Genomic DNA, 16,382 nt, shown 5'->3' on the forward strand with positions numbered 1-16,382 from the left:
CACAGGAAAACCCATACCTGCTTCTTTGTGGTTGGCCGGGGACAGTCCCGTATAGCTGGCACTTTCTTGTTTTGGGGAAGGATAAGGCCTCGGCCTATAAGGTAGCCCAGGTAGCATGCTCCATCAAGTCCCAGATGGCACTTGCGGGGATTAGGAGTTAGTCCAGCCTGACGTACTGATCGCCACACAGTACAACAAGCCATTATCACAAAGTGTGGGGAGGGGTGAGGAGGGGGTAGGCGTTCATTTCCATCCATTATTCTGACCTGGCTCCAACAGTGCTTTAGGCAGTCATCATCCTGCTGATCTCTACCCAGGGACCCTGCAGACATAATGATAGATTTTATGTTGGTCTCAGCATTGAAAGTATGTGGACTGAGGCTCCTTTTTTTTTTTCCTCTGTCAAAGTTGTATACTATGTTTTAAACATATGGTTTTCTATGTACCAGAACCATTTCCATATAAGGCTCTACTAGGAGTAAATGTGAAACAGGGAATGGTCCCTGCTTAGGAGAAGGTCCTTGGGATGCTAAGGGACCTCATGGGTACCTGACCAATAGATGACCATATTTAGACTTGTTTTTCTATATGTATCACATTCCTATAACATGATCTATATGATGTATTCTCTTTCTCATTGGCTGAAACTATACTACACCCCTTGTACTCTTTCTATATATTCTCTCTTTTCTTATCAATAAAATGAGACTATATTCTCCCTCAGCGCTGAGTGATTGCTCATTCAATTGCCAAATAAGAGGTCTGGGATGAGGCACAAATTAGGAGCAAAAACCTAACAATTTGGGGGCTCGTCGGGGATTTCTCCAGACAGGTAAGAAATAAAATGCTTAAGTGCATCTTACTGTCTGTTGAGAAATTGATCCTTGTATTTTTGTGCCGCACTTTTTCATATTTGTTAAAAGTGGATATCCTCGTATTTAGATAAATGCGGGAAGAGTGAAAGAGGATTGATCACCCTTTCATTTTTTGGTGTTATCCTCACGGATTATATACGTGGGAAGGGAATAGATGAGTTTGAGTTGAAAATTTTTCTCTCTCTCTTAGTCCATTTCATGATGATATCCTCAGGTCCTTGTTGGCAGTTGAATGAATAATACTGAATTTAAAATTTTTCTTTTTGCTAAAAATACTAAAAAGTTAATATAAAGCTGCAGACTTTAATTTGTATTTTGTCTGAAATTGTAAGGCTTTTCTTTAAGCAAAGGAGAGATCTTTGTTGGCTGTTTTAAATGGGTGAAACGATTAGTCGACCGTTGATGGGGGAAACCCCGAGGGATTTCATGAATCGCAATAATAAAGCGTTTTTTACAGAACCCTATCTCTCTAATCTCGCGGGATGGTCAGAAGGGAAAATACAATTAGATCCGTTTCCCCGCGATGGTTCTTTTAAAGATGAAGATATGCGTGCTGCAAAAGATATGATCTTTGGTTCTTGGGGTGACCCAGGATGGCCAATTGATTATATGAAAGATGCGTATAAAGTTTGGATGAAGATGAAAACTTATTGGGATAAGGGTCCAGAGTTGAAAAAACAAGACAGCTCTCTCTCTCAGTCTCAGTTGAAACCTGATACGTCTCTTCCCCCATATGAATGTGTTGTTTCTGCTGAAATTCCAAAGCCCTTGACCAATAGATTGTATCCGCAGTTGCCGTCCACAACTGAAGTTTTTCCGTTTGTACAGCTTCCAGATGGTTACAAAATTACTCCTCTGAGTGTTACGGAGGCAGTGGCTATTTGCAAAGATCTTCCTGATCCGGCTAAGTCACCACATCAATTTGTGGCAGTGCTGCAACGGTTAACTGCCTACAGTCAATTGACGGGACGAGATTATCGTTTTATTTTGACTAAAACACTGCCTGCGGAAATCACAGAGGAGGAAATGATTGAAGAAGTTTATTATTTAAACCCCATCTACGATACACCGCCTGTTCGTCGTGTTGTATCTCAGAAAGCGGGAGATTCGAAGCCCCTTGATTTGTCTAAACCTTCACGAGTGCTTCTAATTACTGATTCGGAGGATGAAGAAGAGGAATGTGATTGGATTTGGGCCAGCTCAGGTAAACTTAAAGATTTTTTCAAACAATTGACTGCCTTTTTGTTAAAAGTGTCTTCTGCTAAACAAGACATCTCGCATGCAGCCAATACCAAACAGAGAACTGGTGAAAGCCCTGTTGCATTCTTTAACAGATTTAAACATGCATGGGTTGAGGAATCTGCGATTCCTATTGAACAAAATTGTCCATTGTTCTTAAATACGTTCCTAAATAATATGAACAAAGACACTGCGCAGTTAATTCGTATAACAACTCCGAATATTACTACCATTTCTGTTGATGAATTAGGACGACGCTTGCGTGAGCTTTCCTCTGCTGGAGCTTTTGATGTCTCCAGGGGCAAAACTCCTGCAATGCTTCAAGTGAATGCTGCTGTGAATCCTCGTCCACAACAATTTGGAAATGTGAGACGCTGTTTTTATTGTGGCAAGCCAGGACATCTGGAACGTGACTGTAGGAAAAAGGCTTGGGATTTGAGGCAGAGGTCAGAAAAGCAGAAGAGGAAGGGCTCTGGTGGTGGCTTGAAGCAAAAGCCCCCACTTGCGCTCCCTTCTGCAAAGACTGACAGACAAAATCCAGTGTATCCCATTTCCTGGCAACAATGACTGAGTTCGACTGAGCCCTCTTCTGATAATTTTTCATTGATTTCTTTGAGTTATCCGAATGTGTCAACTGTTTTGCCATTTATTGAATTAAATGTTGACCGTAAACCCTATGTTTTTCTCATAGATACGGGGGCGTCGATGTCATCGTTATCCTCTCTTGTCTATGAGGGCTCGATTACAGGAAAACATGTAAACTCTGTGGGAATCAATGGTGTACCTGTGAGATGTGAAATGACACCAACATTTCCAGTTACTTCTAATGATATCCCATCATTGTTTAAAATGCATGCTTTTGCGATAATACCGAGTTCACCATTTTCTCTTCTGGGACGCGATCTCTTACATAAATTAGGTATTCAACTTAATTTTAATGCTGACTCTCTACAACTTATTTTTCCTGCAGCCTTTTCTCTCACTGTTGATACAGGAAATGCTCTCCTTGAGGATGATTCTGCAACTGAGCTCAAACAGGAAATTGAGGGCGTCAACCCCAAGTTGTGGGCGGCCCATAAGGATGACACAGGATTCATTGATGTCCAGCCCTATGTTGCTAAACTAATAACAGACAAGCCTGTGTATCAGAAACAGTACCCCCTCTCAAAAGAAAAGGTGGAGGGTATTCTTCCTGTTATTGATAAATTACTGGCTCAAGGCATCCTGGTGCACACTCATTCACCTTATAATACACCAATTAATCCAATTAAGAAAGCAAATGGTTCTTGGCGTTTAACTCAAGATTTGAGAAAGGTTAATGAGTTAATAACACCATTGTCTCCTATTGTACCTGATGTGCAAACTATAATTAATTCTATTCCTTCTGAACATTCATTTTTTACAGTTCTGGATATTTCCAGTGCTTTCTTCAGCATTCCTGTTGATCGCCAAACACAGCCATTGTTTGCTTTTACCTTGGAAAATTCACAATTAACGTGGACAAGACTCCCACAAGGGTTCAGGGATTCTCCGGCTGTTTTCTCTGCTGTAGTGCACGCAACGCTGAAAAATGCCAAACTTCCTCCAAACACCTGTCTGCTTCAATATGCAGATGACATCCTCATCACTGGTGCAACTGAGGACATGTGTGCTGCTGCCTCTAAAATTGTCTGCAATATTTTGGCAGAGGCTGGTTTCAAAGCATCAAGAGAGAAACTACAGTGGGTACAGAGGAGGGTCGAGTACCTTGGACATGAACTGTCACAGGGCAAAGTGCAATTATCTGCTGACAGAGTGAAAGCTATTGCTACTTTCAAGCACCCATCGACACGGAAGCAGATGCAAAGCTTCCTGGGACTGGTTAATTATTGCCGAATATGGGTGCCCAACTGTTCCATGTATGATAAAATCCTACGAACTGCTACTCTGGGGGACACAGAGGACATTACATGGACAGCTGAGATGGATCAAGCATTCAGACATTTGAAATCCTCCCTCATGAAACCTCCTGCACTCGGCCTCCCAAATTACTCTCAAGACTTTCACTTATACGTGCATGAAAGTGGGGGTACAGCCGCCGCAATCCTGGCCCAGGAACATGGGGGTACTTTTCGTCCCATAGCTTATTTGTCTAAAACTCTTGATTCAGTAGCCAGGGGACTTCCTGCTTGTTTGCGTGCAGTGGCTGCCACGGCGATCATGGTGCAAGATGCTGAAAAAATTGTGTTATCACATAAATTGATAGTGCATACCTCTCATCAGGTAGGAGTCATTATGAGTAATATTTCTACTCAACATATGACTGCTCAACGCCGCTCTGGCTATGAGGCTATATTATTAGCTACTGCTAATTTGATTTTGAAGCCAACTTCTGTTATTCATGGCCCTACTGTACATTTGCACAGGTTGCTGACGCAAGGTGAATTTGAGAGTGATGACCACGAGTGCCTGGACAGAATCCAGATTTCGACTGCCTGCAGGCCAGATGTTTCTACATCTGTCCTGGAGGAGGGGAAGAATTGGTATATTGATGGATCCTGTTTCAAGCCAAATGATAATGTATACTTGTGTGGGTATGCTATTGTTGAATTACCTGATTGTGTAATTGAGGCATACTCTTTGCCATACAAGTCAGCGCAAGTTGCAGAATTAATTGCTTTAACGAGAGCTTGTCAATTGGCAAAAGATCAGTGTGTTAATATATACACTGACTCTAAATATGCGTATAGCATAGTACATGATTTTGCTAAATTGTGGGAAGAAAGAAATTTTAAAACCTCAGATGGAAAGCCAATTGCTCACCATAGTATTGTAGCGGAGCTCATTAATGCAGCACAACAACCATCAAAACTCGCTGTTATTAAAGTAGCAGGACATACGTCAGGAGAAACAGATGAAGCCAAAGGAAATAGATTTGTAGATGAAGTAGCGAAATGGGCTGCTAAAGAAGTAATGTTAAGTCCACATGTAAGCGAAAGGGGCACAGATGTGCCTATGATGAATTCATTATTGACTAATGATTTGGACATTAAAATATTACAAGCTAACCCTACGCAAGCTGATTTGACTTACTGGTCAGACAATGAAGTAAAACCAGATCAAGTTGGAATCTTGAGAGACAAACAGGGTAGACTTGCATTACCTGCATCTGCGATTGTTATGCTATGTAGACATTATCATGGTGTATCACATGTGTCAAAAAAGAAAGTGATACAAATGTTGAATCGATCTTATTGCATAGCAAATATTCAAAGAAATACTCTGTTGATATTGGATGCTTGTCTGGTGTGTGCTCAAACTAACAAGCACAAGGCAACTAAACATGACGCTTTACCACATCCTGAGCTACCATTCCAACACTTGCAAATTGATTTTACGCATATGCCTCCTTGCGGAAATAATAAATATTTGCTTGTGATTGTTGACAGATTTTCTAAATGGCCTGAAGCTTTTCCGTGTGGAAAAGAAAATGCACAGACGGTAGTTAAAGTTCTGGCTAAGGACATTATACCGCGTTTTGGTATACCAATGGTTATCGATAGTGATAATGGAACACCGTTCACTTCCAAAGTCACGCAGTTGTTAGCCAAGGAGCTTAATATTACCTGGAGATTACATATCCCATTTCATGCTCCATCTAGTGGACAAGTTGAGAACATGAATAGGGTTATCAAAGATCGTCTTAATAAAGCGTGTCTTGATACAGGCAGAAATTGGGTTGATCTGCTGCCTGCCGTATTAACAGAAATTAGAATGTCACCATCAGCAACAACAAAGATGTCTCCGTTTGAAATCCTTATGGGTAGACCTTTCCCGACCCCATGGGTCAGAGGTCGCGCTGGCAATTTTTCCACAGGTGACACGGAGGTGATCATCACGGATTATGTGGATTCCCTAATTAAAACTTTGAATAGCATCAATGGTGATGTGTCTCTCTCTCTCCCTCTTCCTGCAGAAAAACCCACTCATCCTTTCGTTCCAGGACAACAGGTGCTGATAAAGTGTCTGAAGCCCACAAAACTGGGTGAGCCGAAATATCTGGGGCCCGCCACGGTGATTGCTGTGACGAGAACAGGAGTGCTGACTGACTTCCAGCCGCAGTGGATCCATGCCAGTCGACTGAAAGCAGCTCCATCCCAGGGGAACGTTCTGGTCAATGAGGAGAAGGAAGCCAGTGAGCCAAGGAAAGATCCGAAGGAAGGTGAAACAAGACGTTCAACGAGGAGAAGAAGAAAGAGATTGCTAGAGATTTAAAACCAGCAATAATTATCATTGAAGCTCTCTAGCCATGATTGCTAAATTGATATTTTACCTGGTTGTGCTGACAAATGTGTTTATTCACATACAAGCTGCTGTTAGCACTGGTAATGAAACTTGGGTACATTATGAAGAAGAACCACATGCCTTCGCAGCTAATATGTGGTGGAGATTAGCCAACTACACTGCTAAATCTGAAGGAAAAACAGGTGACTGTTATGTTTGCTGAAGAATGTTATGATTTTGAAAGTAAAGAAAGTGATTATATTTGGATATGAAAAAAGTAATGCTGAGACTTGGGTGTGGCAATTTTATTGCCAAAAGGGGCAATTGATAGATTTTATGTTGGTCTCAGCATTGAAAGTATGTGGACTGAGGCTCCTTTTTTTTTCCTCTGTCAAAGCTGTATACTATGTTTTAAACATATGGTTTTCTGTGTACCAGAACCATTCCATATAAGGCTCTACCATGAGTGAATGTAAGACAGGGAATGGTCTCTGCTTTTCTGTATTACCAAGAATAGGAGAAGGTCCTTGGGATGCTAAGGGACCTCATGGGTACCTGACCAATAGATGACCATATTTAGACTTGTTTTTCTATATGTATCACATTCCTATAACATGATCTATATGATGTATTCTCTTTCTCATTGGCTGAAACTATACTACACCCCTTGTACTCTTTCTATATATTCTCTCTTTTCTTATCAATAAAAGGAGACTATATTCTCCCTCAGCGCTGAGTGATTGCTCATTCAATTGCCAAATAAGAGGTCTGGGATGAGGCACAAATTAGGAGCAAAAACCTAACAATAAGTTTGAGTGGGATCATAATTTTCCTATGCGTATGGTATAAAACAGACTGAGTCTTTGATAGTTTAACTTTTCTTTGCTTTTTTCTTTGCTCTTTTTGCTTCTCATCTCTTCTGTGTCTTCTACTTCTGGCTGCTTCTGCTTATTTTCTCCTACCTCTCACTTCATTCTTAAATTTTGTTCCTTATTTCTATATATTCTGATCTCCATCTCTAGATAAAATACTCTAGATTTTATTATTAATGTCATGATCACCGTCTGTTCCTGTCAGTTCCCGGACTACATCCCCCATCATCCTCTCTGCCACTCACCTGCACACACTTAACACTAATCACTAATCACCACACCCAGCTGCAGCTCATTACCAGGACTATAAAAGACTCTTACACACATCACCTCACTGCTAGGTCTTGTTTTCCCTGTGTTGCATTACCAAGTGTTATATCCTGTCTGCCTGTCCTGTGTTACCGTTCCTGCCTGTTTCCTGTTTGTTGACCCGTTGCTGCCTGTCCTGACCATCGCCTGCACCCTGACTACGATTCTGCCTGTTCCTTGTTGTTCCCGTTTGCTCCCGTTTGACCCTGCCTGTATGACAACGCTCACTGTAAATAAAGCTTTGCATTTGGATCCCTACCTGAGTCCCGCCTTCGTTACAATTAACTACTAATTACTTAATTTGTTTGTCTCAATTTTTAATTAATAAATTCGTTATCCCTTATTCAAATTTGATCTCTGACATAATCATTGCCTCTGGCATAATCATTGCCACTGGATCTCACCGCCTCACGCTTGTGCATCAACTTCCATAGTTTTTTTTCCCTACTTTGGAACTCACTTGGGACCAGGAACTGTTTGGTTACCCCCATTCTTCAAAATATCTTCTTTTGTGTAAGGTTCTTCAATGTTAATAAAACAACAAAAGACAGAGAAAATCAATCTCTGCTCTTGACTGAAGAACTTTAATAGAGTAGCTTCAATAAGAATCAATGTATGATTGATACAGTGAACTCTATGTTGTGTTTTTTACATTTATTCATTCGATTTCTTACTTGAACGCTATTGTTAAAGGATTAGTTCACTTTCAAATTAAAATTTACTGATAATTTACTTACCCCCATGTCATCCAAGATGTCCATGTCTTTTTTTCTTCAGTCGAAAAGAAATGAAGGTTTTTGAGGAAAACATTCCAGGATTTTTCTCCATATAGTGGACTTCACTGGCCTCCAAACAGTTGAAGGTCAAAATTACAGTTTCAGTGCAGCTTCAAAGAGCTCTACACGATCCCAGACGAGGAATAGGAGTCTTGTCTAGAGAAACCATCACTCATTTTCTAAAAAAAAAAAAAAAAAAATAATAATAATAATATATATATATATATATATATATATATATATATATATATATATATATATATATATATATATATATATATATATATATGAGCAATTCCAGCGTTATGGACGTGACATTTGGAGTCAAAACTTGAAATGTAAACGCTCAAAGAATGCATTTAATAGCAACATATTAAACCGTCTATTTATATATTCATAATCCCTTACTAAAGGAGTCCAGACATTAGAAAAATGTCAGTCTATACAATTGTTTTATATTTTAGATGAGGGAAATATACAGCGTTACGGACGTGACAAAAAAAAGTCACTAAGTTTTGGGTGACAACATATTTTTTAAGAATTCTGCGAATTACATTGCGCAAACCAAAAGTAATACTGCCCACCTAATGAAGAAGGGTTGGCTCTCCACAGAGCATAAAATAATAATTTTATTTCATTTTTCGTGTTCGCATAAATGAGGAAAAAACAACGTTACGGATGTGACAGTTTTCCGTTACGGACGTGACCAGTCTTAAAGCGGCACATGAGACTGCTTTAAAACTGCTTTAAAACTTTCACAGAGACCTCAAGCAGGCATTTAAACTACCAAATATTGAAATCTGGGATACCAGTATAAGACTGCACAATTTATCAACATTTTACTAAACTTTATACCAGGGCTTAAAAATGGAAAAAAATAATAATAATAATAATAAATCACTCCACTCCGAGCAGAATCGGTATTTTAACGTTTCTGTTACAGCGTTCCTTCTGTATTATAAACGTTCTGAAACTGGTTTGATTAGAAAAAATAAAGGTTAATAACATTTGATGTTATTATTGAGTAATATTAGGCTAGTATATATGCTATAATGTTTAGTGATTTTGATATCGCAGACTAAATACCGGCAGGCAGGAATAACTATAGGCTAATTTACTCATTAAAACCAAAGGTGTTCATCAGTGATTGTACATCAAGAGCAAGGACACGTTGTGTGCATTTTGTTTTGTGCTTTTACCAGAACGAAACGCTCGATTATCTGTGAAACGCAGCGTGTGCACGAGAGTCAAGAGAACTGATAATAGCAGCAACACTGGCCATGATTTGAGAAAAAAACACGTTCCAGCGGATAGATCGCCTCTTATTTAAAACAGACCTATGAATTTCTTATCGAAAAATGTTTTTTTTTCTTTAGGTACAATTATTCTCTGAGTTTAAGTAAAATTTCTGAGACGTTCCAGAAAGATTCTAGCAGAGAGACAGCTAAAAGCGCACGCAGTTTTTTTTATTTATTTTATTTTACAAAAGACCAATGATTTGTTGTTATTGTGAGCGTACACAAATAAAAGTAGACCATTTGTAGTCTTGCACTAGTCTATAGGCTATCGCCAAAAATGAGGGAAGGCCTGTTTTCAGTTGTTTCAGCTGTCATGAGGAAAAAATCCATCAGAAAGCGCCGGCGCGTTCGTCTGCCAGAGGGATAAAATGTAGCAAATTTAGTTTTTTTATAGTGGGCTATAGCCTATTATTATTATTATTATTATTATTATTATTATTATTATTTTAATTTCATCTCGCTGATTATGATAATTGAATAGCATGACATGAATGTTGGGAGACGTGCAGCGGGTCAGACATGAGTTTGACCAATTCATTAAGTTTTGTTTTATAGTAAGTCTTTCTTTAAAGTGAATTTCGTTTTGTAGAAATTGTATCTTAATTTCAATCAATGTTTCATCACCCAATTGCCAATATTTAATAAATGGGAAGAAAACCAAGAACGTCGGGTGTGGAATGGATTGCCTAACAAACGAACTCATGTTTCCGCGGCCTTTGAATAAGGCTGAAGCAATAGACGTATTTTCTTTTTTTTTTTTCTTTTTTTTTTTTTATTTCTTTATTACTTTATTACATGTCTTTATTACTTAATTAATCGATAAGATATTTTGGTCTAACAGTATATTTTAGCTGGTCTAAATTCTAAGTTAGACAAATTTGCGTAAGGTTCCCTTCTAGACAAGCGCGTAAATTGCTGTTTCGGCTGCAAATTTTCAGTAATTTCGATCGGTGCATCATGATAATTCATGTATAGTAAAAGAATAAAGAAACAACTCTAGACTTATTGGATAGGCATGGAAAAGTACTTCAGCCATCCCGGTAGCTGACCATTAGCAGAGCTGGCGATGGGGTAAATACGCTTGGGCAATATATAATAATAATAATAGCCTAATAATAATAATAATAATAATAATAATAATGTCTCAGCAAAGACCGAACATATTTATTTGTCTCGGCACACGTCCGCTAACGGTAACACAGCGCGTCAAGGCTTTCTGTTGACTTGGCTACCTTACAAACGGGCGATGGAAACAACAGTGAATTTTTCCCCCTTTTGTAATTTACACTGTAAAAAATGAATGTGATGATTTTAACGGTGAAATTTTGTAAAAACACTACGGAAAAAAACTGTAAATAGATTAACAGTAAGTTCCCATAAATACAGGGAAAAAATGTAAAAGCTCTTACCAGACATTTAATGTAAATTTTTAGACGTAAAAATGAACAAATCAATATATAATTTACAGTCAAAAACTGTAAACTGATATTCCCACAATTCCCTGTGTGACACTCCACATTTGAAAGTATTTTGTTTAAATAATCATGTTTCTTAATAGTTTTTGTTATCAGTTATGTACATTAGGGTTTTATGTTACATCTTCTGTTGTTTAATGAATGTTTATTGCATTATGTAAGTATTGTGGGTTACCATGATGGTGTTTTGTGTTTGCGTGAATGACTCTGTGCACCTTCTATATATTAGTATATACTTCAGCTCATGGAAAAGCTACTTGTGATGAACTCTGATTCTTCATGTGGCTTTCTCTTTTACCACCTGCATTATTATGGTGGTTGTCAGTATATGTTAAAGGTACAAAACAGATTTTAGTGGTAGTGTGCATTGAATTTACTGGTTTACATTCATATTTTCTTGTTTGTACATTACAGTTTTATACTGTAAAATTTACGTTTTTCTGTATTTTTACAGAATTATTCTGGCAACCACAGCTGTCAAATTTATTTTGTAAAAACTATGCAATATTTTTTACAGTGTAGCACTAGCCTATTTTCTATGATATTCTACTTTCATTTTTGGGCTTCAGTTGGATGCTTTATTTTCATCTTTAGTCAACTGAGTTCAGTTCTAAAAAAAAAAAAAAAAAAAAAAAAAAAAAAAAAAGCAAAGGCTACGTATAAATAGGTGAATCTGCGACGGGGCCTATCATAGGGTGGGGGCCCGTACGCCCATGATTAGACCTATTTCTCACGTTGACAAGCGTGTGCGTTGTTCAAGAATCAATTCAGAGACCATGAGTTCTTACAGAACTGCTTGCTAAAATACATTGACAAATATTAATGTTTATCATAAAGCAGTTTAAAATCGCATGTTTCCACACAGTCAGGTGAACCGATTGACGTACACTATTGTCAATCGCAATCATGTTTTGTCTAAATGATCACACGGATTTCGGCTAGTTTTAACAGTTTAAAGCGGAGTCTTGAGTCAAAATGATCAAACTTTATTTCAAGTCAAAATTATTGCAATCCTATTATTTTTATTTTATCAGCTTGATCGCGCGGATTGTGATCAATAGGCTATTCATTTTTTAACCAACAGGTAAAAACGCGACATCCGAGGGAAGTGTCCCATGAGACACAATGCTCTTCTATAAGTTGTACTGTATCATATAGGCCTACCTTTTGATGTTCATATTTCGTTCTGTAACCTGCAAGAGGAAGAGAAGATCGGTTCATGTGCGCCTGATCCGCTTGATCTGAGGCGCTGCAGTAGGCTAGCTAATCTGTCACGCGCCGTAGCTATTAAAGAGAGACATCTATGGTTTAAATTGTGTTATAAATCGACTGAATTTGAAAGTTAAACCTTTTTCATATTAAAACTAACAAAGCACAAAGAGTATTGCGATTATTGGATATGTTCTGATATGGTAAGCCTGAAACAGATGATGGCAAAATAAAGAAGCAAAGTCAAAGGATTTAATATGTAGCGTCCGTAACGGTCACGTCCGTAACGCTTTTTATGGTTGTTCAGAGCAACGTAGTGAAATGAATTGTTTATCCTAATAAGTATAAACATAATTTAGCTTTGCATATAAAGTTTCAAGTTATTTGCATAAATAATTGTTATATGACATAAACTTAATCTTTAAAACGTTACGGACGTGACAGAGCACTGAAGCGTCTTGACCTCTTTATTCCCGCCCTTATAAATTCATCAGGCAGTGCTGTTATGACAAAATGAGTGTATTTATTTCTCAGGCATGCCTCCATCTTTCTGCACAACGCTTACTGTTAAAATAAAGTTTAAAAAATGGTGGTCTTTGATCCCTTTTTTGAAAGCATGAAATATGGTTGGTTGAAAATGTAATTTAAGCATTGTTGCTTACCACATATATTGTGGATAAACATCGCAATTTTCTTAAAATTTCTGTTAGAGCACATTATTACAGTATAATACAGACCTAAATGGATAATTTAAAAAGGGTTTTGTGCTTTTGGTAAAAACTTTTTTTTTTCATGGTAAAGATGACATTTGCGTGGAATTGCCCATCACACAATTCTGACTTTATATCAAACAATTCTGACTTTATATCAAACAATTCTGACTTTATATCACACAATTCTGACTTTATATCACGCAATTCTGATTTTATAACTCGCAATTCTGACTTTATAACTCGCAATTCTGACTTTATATGACACAATTCTGACTTATATCACGCAATTCTGACTTTACATCACACAATTCTGACTTTATATCACGCAATTCTGACTTTACATCACACAATTCTGACTTTATATCACACAATTCTGACTTTATATCACGCAATTCTGATTTTATAACTCGCAATTCTGACTTTATAACTCGCAATTCTGACTTTATATGACACAATTCTGACTTTACATCACACAATTCTGACTTTACATCACACAATTCTGACTTTATATCACACAATTCTGACTTTATATCACGCAATTCTGATTTTATAACTCGCAATTCTGACTTTATAACTCGCAATTCTGACTTTATATGACACAATTCTGACTTTACATCACACAATTCTGACTTTACATCACACAATTCTGACTTTATATCACGCAATTCTGACTTTATATCACACAATTCTGACTTTATATCACACAATTCTGACTTTATATCACACAATTCTGACTTTACATCACACAATTCTGACTTTATATCACGCAATTCTGACTTTATATCACACAATTCTGACTTTATATCACACAATTCTGACTTTACATCACACAATTCTGACTTTATATCACGCAATTCTGACTTTATATCACACAATTCTGACTTTATATCACACAATTCTGACTTTACATCACACAATTCTGACTTTATATCACGCAATTCTGACTTTATATCACACAATTCTGACTTTATATCACACAATTCTGACTTTACATCACACAATTCTGACTTTATATCACGCAATTCTGACTTTATATCACACAATTCTGACTTTATATCACACAATTCTGACTTTATAACTCGCAATTCTGACTTTATATCACACAATTCTGAGAAAAAAAGTCAGAATTGTGAGATAAAAAGTCGCAATTAGCCTACTTTATTATTATTATTATTATTTTATTTTTTTTTATTTAGTGGCAGAAACAATCTGCCACTAAATCTTATATCTTATAGAATAGCCCCGTAGGCCCCCGTAGTAAAGATTTAAAACACAAACAATGCAAAAAATAAAATAAAATAAATAAATAACCCACGTTCTCCTTCAGAAACCCCCGAGAATATTCAATCTTGAAATGCCACAATTGGGATCATATTTTGATTGGTGCATGAACAGTGACTAGTACACACATTTACAGCTCTACACAATTCCAGCTATTACAATACACATTGTTTTCAGGATTGAATGAAGAATAAATTAGACTAATGAACAGATGGGTGGGTAAAATGGTGGGTGGATTTGAACAATGCCTTTTGCAGAATGCTGGGAGGGACACATTTGAATCGCTGCAGCGAGCGGGCCTTGACCTTTTGTGTCGGAATTGTGTCTTATTCATACTGTTGTGCTGCGCGTTTGGTTTGTTCAACAAGAGTCCCACTGCTCTCCGACTGCCACTGAGGCTCTTCAGGGACTCGCACACACACACACAAACACACACCGATGAGTTAACTTCCTTTATTACTGCTATGTCATGCACAGAAGATGAACCACAGGATCACAGACACATGCTCACAAACACAAACACCCACTGAGTGCACAGAGGCACAAACACATGTGTGTGGCGCCAGGGAGGCAAGGTCACGGCGCAAGGCTGTTTCTCTCGCGCTGTGGGCAGAATACCGATCACAAGCAGCACCAGTCACAGGAAAGAATAATCACTGATGAGTTCTTCAGTTTATCAATTGCTTCTCTGAGCAAAATGGTGAGGAAATAGACACTTAAAGCTAAATCACACTGAACACCGGTGCAAATTTTCACACTTCTGCTAGTTTGTTTTCCCCTCCAAAAAAGACAATTTCACATACCTGAGCTTTAAACATCATCTCAACATCTGTCTCAAACTATGCTTGGATTTGCCAAAATACTGTTTGCAAGTTTGCAATCCAAAGTCAGAAATTTTAATTATGATTTTCATCCATCTTACTGATTTATAATATAATCATTCATTCATTCAAAAGATAGTGAGGATAATATTATCTATTTTACACTGCCAGGCAAAAAAAAAAAAAAAAAAAAAGTCGCTGTTTGGATTTAATTGATTGATTGGCTCATTATTGCAGTGATTTTCATGTTTCTAACATGTTATATGTTTGGGCAACAGTTCTTTTAACTCTAATTGATGGAGTGTGTAGATTTTCATTTCTTAAACAACCACATATTAAGATGTATCATGGTCATATTCCAGGAAGACAAGGTCAAGATCAGGCTTAAATTGTGAAAGAATGGTTCAGAGAGCATGAATAATCATTTTCACACATGAATGAGTCCAGACCTTAATTTCATTGAAAGACTTTGGGTTGCGCTGGCGTAGACTTTACAGAGTGCTCACCTCTTGCCTTGTCAATACAAGATCTTGACCAAAAATTGATGCACCTCTTGATGGAATTAACATTACAACATTTATTTCTGTTATCATTTATCCCCATGATGTTCTAAACCCATAAGACTACACTCAGTTATTATTTACAGTTATTATTTCTACCCAAGTCCTGGGTTGAGCCTTTTGAGCCATTTTTTGGGCTATACTATACCGTGTTTGGGTATAATTTTTGTGTTACCCAGATCCTGAGTTAGACATAATAACCCAAGGGGTTGAGTTATTTATCTCGGGGGTTTTGCAACCTCTTCAGGAGAGAGCAGAGCGGCTCCGTCAAACTGGTGCATATCTTCGGTAGAATACAGGTTTATGTATGTTTTATTTTATCTAAAAATTCGTTATAGTTCTGTATATCGTGTCATTTTATGCAAAGCAACATACAGGGCACGATGTGAGTCAACTAAATGAGTGTTGCGTCAGTCTTTACGCATGATGGAAACGCCTGATGCCTTGCATTACATTTTATGATTTTATTCAAAAAGATACAGAATATAAATACTTAGGATGTTAAAATATGTTCTCAGAATTGTACTCTGATTATTTATGGACAGGTTATGGAGTCAGCCACAGCATTTTTCTGCTATTAGTGAAACGCAGGGTGGCGGTCTGAAGTTATTAGATCCCCTGCCGAATGCGACCCATCTCCGACAGGACTGCCAGGTTTTCGCAACAAAACCTGCCCAATTTCTACTAAAAA

General features: G+C 37.7%; 1 protein-coding gene across 1 annotated transcript; it reads left to right on the forward strand.

The window, feature by feature from the left end:
- Positions 1-1,200: 1,200 nt before the first annotated feature.
- Positions 1,201-6,368, forward strand: LOC125274094. The gene is made up of 2 exons (XM_048200578.1): positions 1,201-2,079; positions 6,070-6,368. The coding sequence occupies exons 1-2, from the start codon at positions 1,251-1,253 to the stop codon at positions 6,366-6,368; spliced, it is 1,128 nt and encodes a 375-aa protein (XP_048056535.1). The 5' UTR covers positions 1,201-1,250.
- Positions 6,369-16,382: the final 10,014 nt, after the last annotated feature.

Source organism: Megalobrama amblycephala, linkage group LG1 (assembly GCF_018812025.1).
Source record: "Megalobrama amblycephala isolate DHTTF-2021 linkage group LG1, ASM1881202v1, whole genome shotgun sequence".
NCBI classification, from domain to species: Eukaryota; Metazoa; Chordata; class Actinopteri; order Cypriniformes; family Xenocyprididae; genus Megalobrama; species Megalobrama amblycephala.